At 34.9% G+C, this 5,195-nt stretch overlaps 1 protein-coding gene across 1 annotated transcript; it reads left to right on the top strand.

Annotated features, from left to right (window-relative positions):
• Positions 1 to 964: 964 nt before the first annotated feature.
• On the top strand, positions 965 to 2,619 carry LOC132064024 (fasciclin-like arabinogalactan protein 8). Its single transcript, XM_059456880.1, has one exon. The coding sequence runs from the start codon at positions 1,088 to 1,090 to the stop codon at positions 2,345 to 2,347; it is 1,260 nt and encodes a 419-aa protein (XP_059312863.1). The 5' UTR covers positions 965 to 1,087; the 3' UTR covers positions 2,348 to 2,619.
• Positions 2,620 to 5,195: the final 2,576 nt, after the last annotated feature.

A 5,195-nucleotide genomic window follows, 5' to 3' on the forward strand; every position in this document is an offset into this window, starting at 1 on the left:
ACTACGATGTTTTTGTTTGGTGTTCAAAGTGTATGATACAGACAAACTCCTATTTTTCCTTTCTTTATTAATTTTTATATACAACGTAAAAGGAATATGGATATTCGGAATTAATAAGATTTTTCATTTCCTCCCTTCGCTAAACTCGACTGACTTGTCTCTTTCTCTCCATTATGAAATTAGAAGAAATTAGTGTTTCACTCTTTTTCTTTCTTCTATTCAATTTTCCGCTGATTCTTTTGCTCAACACCTGCTTAAAGATTTTACCAACCGACATAGAACTTAGTAATTTCTGTTCTAATTTATGTGATACACATTTTTTTTAATCTGTACCAAAAAAATATTACCTTTTTATATTTTAAAATAATATAACTTTATGAGATGATTTATCCACACAAATATTTGAGTCTTGTTTCTTATTATAAAGTTCAAAAGTCTTTAAGGTCTTTTTGCTACACTATTTTGGCCACAATGGCCCAAATGGGGTAAATTCATATGACTATTTAGGTAAAATTTAATAATTTATGCTTACTTAATGTCATTTCTATCTTTTCTTCTCAAAGTTTATATTAATTTAAAATTGTACAATAGAGGTTATGGTGATTTTTACATAAGTATAGCAAAATTTGGGTCAAATTAGTGTGGCAATTTAGCAACTCTTTTTTTTTAAAAAAAAATCGTGCTTATTCAAATAATAAAATATCACATAAATTAGAAAGAGGAGTAATAATTAACCTGAATTACTATATTTTGATGTCCCTATAGAAAGACCAAACCAAACCACCAAAAAGGTTAAATACAATTCTGTAATTTTCACCATTATAGAGTTCAAAGATAATACTAATACCGACAAGATCAGACATCTCCAGCTGTTGTCCAAAAGAAAGTCGAACGGAATTGTCTCACACTCTTCTGTCTCACATGCTATCCATATATCCCTAACTCTCACCCAAACTCAACCCTAGTTAACTTAACCATAGTCAACCGTGTCCTCCATGACCTTTAACTACCTCTCTTCTTTATCTTCCTCCACTCCCCTTTGAAATTTCAGTGCATTTCTCTTCTCTCTTTGCTAATAACGTTCAACATGGGTGCACTCCACATTTTCCTTTTCACTCTCTTTTCCATTTCCATTTCCATTCATGCACACAACATCACTGAAATCTTAAGCCACTTCCCAGAGTACAGTGAGTTCAACAGTTACCTCTCACAAACAAAACTCGCTGACGAGATTAACAGCCGTCAAACGATCACCGTCTTAGCTTTGCCCAATGGAGCCATGTCTTCTGTTGTTGGCAAACACCCACTTTCCGTCATCAAAAACGTTCTTTCCCTTCACATTTTACTCGATTACTTTGACGGCACCAAACTCCACAAGATCTCTGACGGCACGACACTTTCCACTACCCTTTACCAAACCACTGGCAATGCTAACGGCAACTTAGGTTCCGTTAACATCACCGATCTTAAAGGTGGTAAAGTGGGTTTCGGCTCAGCTATTCCTAACTCACCATTAGCATCTACATACACCAAATCTGTGAAGCAAATCCAGTACAATATCTCTGTATTAGAGATTAGTGCTCCTATCATTGCTCCAGGTATTTTGGCAGCTCCAGCACCATCTGGTGATTTCAACATAACGGGTGCATTGGAGAAAGCAGGATGTAAAACATTTGCTTCATTACTTATCTCATCTGGTGTTCTCAAGACGTATGAAACTGCCATTACTAAGGGTTTAACTGTCTTTGCACCGAATGATGAAGCGTTTAAGGGCGCTAAAGTTCCAGATCTGAGCAAGCTAAGTAACGCTGAGGTTGTGTCACTTTTACAATACCATGCTGTTCCAAGTTATACTCCTATTGGAAGTTTAAAAACAAAAAAGAATCCCATTCCAACTCTAGCAACTAATGGTGCTAGTAAATACGATTTGAGAGCTTCTACAGCTGGCGACCAGGTCACACTTGACACAGGTGTTGACTCATCAAGAATCGCTTCAACTGTCATTGACTCAACTCCCTTCTGCATTTTCACCGTTGATAGTGTTCTTCTACCCGAAGAGTTGTTCGGGAAATCACCTTCACCGGCGCCGGGACCAGCACCGGATATTTCTCCAGCACCGGAAGTAGCTTCACCTGGACCTGCTCCTGATGCCAGCTCACCTACTCCGATGATGTCTCCACCGGCACCGCCGATGATGTCTCCGGAAGTTTCTCCGGCAGCTGGTCCTGACGCAGATTCCGAGAACAGTACGGCGAAGAAGAACGCTGGTAACGTTAACGCTCCGGCATTGATGAAAGTTCTATTTACAGTGTCAGTTTCGGTAATTGTGTCTCTTTATTTGTCCTAGATCGCCATTTAAAAGCATGTTTAATTTATTTTGTTTTTTTTCGCTTATTGGGTTTTGGAGTCATATTTTTATTTGTGACTTGCTTGCAGAGAGGATTTTTATTTAATTTCATTTAATTTTTAAATGTCCTTTAATAGTGAGTGAGCCGTTGTGCTGAGGAAGGACATTGTTTTTGCTTTTTATGTTTTGTTCAGTTGCTGTAAGCTGTACTTCTTATTTTATTTTCTTGTTTTTAGTATTTCTATACTTTAATAATGTTCCACTTGTTGAGATATTCAGCTGTTACGCATGTACTTATAATGGAGTGTTTTAATTGGTGGGTAGTGTCGGTGTGGGGGATTATGAAGGAACGTGAGTGACAGCTAAGCAAATGAACAAAAGAATTGTTTTTGGGCCCACTTTGTGATGGCTCTTGCCTCTTTATGTGGTGAATAGAGCATTTTGGTTGGTTGGCTTGAACTGTACTCTTTAAACAAAAGTGAAGTACAAAAGGTTGTGGTTTCTACTTTCTAGAACCAGCCATCTAATGTTGAAAGGGTAAAAACTATTACCTCCAGATAGAAGAAAAAAAAAAGTCCATTTAACCTTTTTTTTTTAATCGAAAAAAGAGTTCACTTAATAAATTAAAAAAAAAATTAATTTTATTTTTTCATATTTGTCCCTATTAAGTGTTATATGATCAAATTTCAATGTCTATTTAACTAAGGATAATTTAGTCAAATTATCTATTTTTGTTTAGAAGTTAGTATTTTTTTAAGGAGTGTGTAAATACCTAAGTGAATTTTTTTTGATCCGGAGGGAGTACTGTACTTTGACTAGTTGGACTGTGATGAGGTTGACTAATTTGGGAATTGAAGTTCAACGTTGATAGTCATTAAACGAGTAATTATGATATGCGGGAGTGTCATTGTTGTGCTTTGTGATTATTGTCTTGAATTAGTTGATCTTTGATTCTTTTCCATCAGTGAGGGGATTGCAAAAGCAAAATGAGTATTTCTCCTCAAATTTATGAATTTAGGAGTCTTTTGGTTTCTGCTTTAGCATAAAAAAGACCAACAAAGTTTTTCGAATAAGCTTTGATTAGTCGAATAAGGAAAACTAATCATGGAATAACTTAATAAGTGCAATGTTTGGTTGGCCTAATTGAATTTTTCATTGTCAATACTCGTGCAAGTTAATGTAGGAAATTATGTATCTTTTTGCTGGTGGATTGGAATGTGAATTATAGAAAATAGATAAAAGTAACTAAATACTGAAAAAAGGATCTTTAAAGTAATCAGTTTCATATACTAACAATTAATTTTTAGTAATTATTTTCCGTATAAATAATCATTGCATGTGATTCATGTTTAAATAGTCTTTTTTCATCATGTTAACTAGTCTATGGATCCCGTAGTTCAATCTGCGTTTTATTGCCTTGGCAATGTAAATTGCTGTTTTAATGAGTACTATTTGCTGTTGAATTTTGATCATGATTAGGACACGTTTTGAAAAAAATTCAATTAGTTGGTACAAACATCAATCCAAAAAGTTTTGTTTGACCTCACGAGGTGAAACCGAAAATCACTATAGAACAAAACGATTTAGAGGTGGGCCATTATTTAAAGAAGAAACTCTTGCAAAGAGTACTAGTGTCAATTGAAGTTCACAAATAAGTGAAGACTGAAGAGTAAACCCCCAAGATTTATTTTTATTTTTTAAGGTTCAACTTCGCATAATGTTGCATTGGGGTAGACTGTCTTCATTACACTCTTTGAGGTGCAGCTCTTCTCCAGATTCTATTAACGCGGGAAATTTTTGTGCACCGAATTGCCCTACTTGAACTTCCTCGCTAATTTTTTAGACTGATCAAATTATTAGCGCAGTGGCAAGGTTCAGTTCAAGGCATATTCCATTAGCTCTTTCTGCAGAATCACAAAATCTGTTGCTACACAAGTGGTTGTGGTAGCTCATATTCATGTGGGAATTTGTCCTCGTTGAATATCTCGTTGGATACATACATCCACATAAAACAAACATCAGTACAGACTGTAGATAAACTGGCAGTTTCCAATACCTACGAAATGGAACGTTATGGATGGTCATGGCATATTGTACGAGCGAAATGTTATGGGCATATTCTGAACGTTGCTATCCCCTGCGAGGGTTCAGGGAAAAGATAGAACTCCAAAAATCTAATTAAGGGTGAAAGAATCTCAATCATATCATCATATTTTTAGTTAGAACTCCTCCGCTTTTTAGTTAGAACTCCTCCGCATCAAAAAAAGAATCCATTTAGTTTTTTTTTTCTTGAATCAAAAAAAGAGTTCACTTAACAAATCAAAAAAGAATTAACCTTGTTTTTTTTCAGATTTGCCCCTATTAAAATGTTATATGATCAAATCTAATGCCTATTTAATTAGGAGTAGTTTAGTCAAATTACCTATTTTTATCTAAAAGTTAGTATTTTCTTAAGAGGTGTGTAAATGATTAAGTAGAATCTTCTTTTTTTTTTATCGGGAGGGAGTAATTTTTTTTTTTATTTTATCAGATGGTCCCCGGATGACTACCCTAGCCTAGTGGTTATTGGTAACAGAGTTGAAAGGAGAGGACATGCTTTTGTCGTGGTAGCTGATTCGTATGTTCTGCAACTCAATCATTATTAGTTCAAAATTTGCTTCATATATGGCGCATAGCACGCCAGTTCATTTAATGATTCACTTAGGTCCCGTTTAGACATGGTTTGAAATCTGATTTCAAATTATGTTTGGACATACAATTTAAATATTTTAAGTTGTATTTTCTCTTATAGACATAAAAACTTCATAAATTGTGAAAACTATCAAAACATTCTCAATTCTTATACAAT

Source organism: Lycium ferocissimum, chromosome 7 (assembly GCF_029784015.1).
Source record: "Lycium ferocissimum isolate CSIRO_LF1 chromosome 7, AGI_CSIRO_Lferr_CH_V1, whole genome shotgun sequence".
Taxonomy (NCBI): domain Eukaryota; kingdom Viridiplantae; phylum Streptophyta; class Magnoliopsida; order Solanales; family Solanaceae; genus Lycium; species Lycium ferocissimum.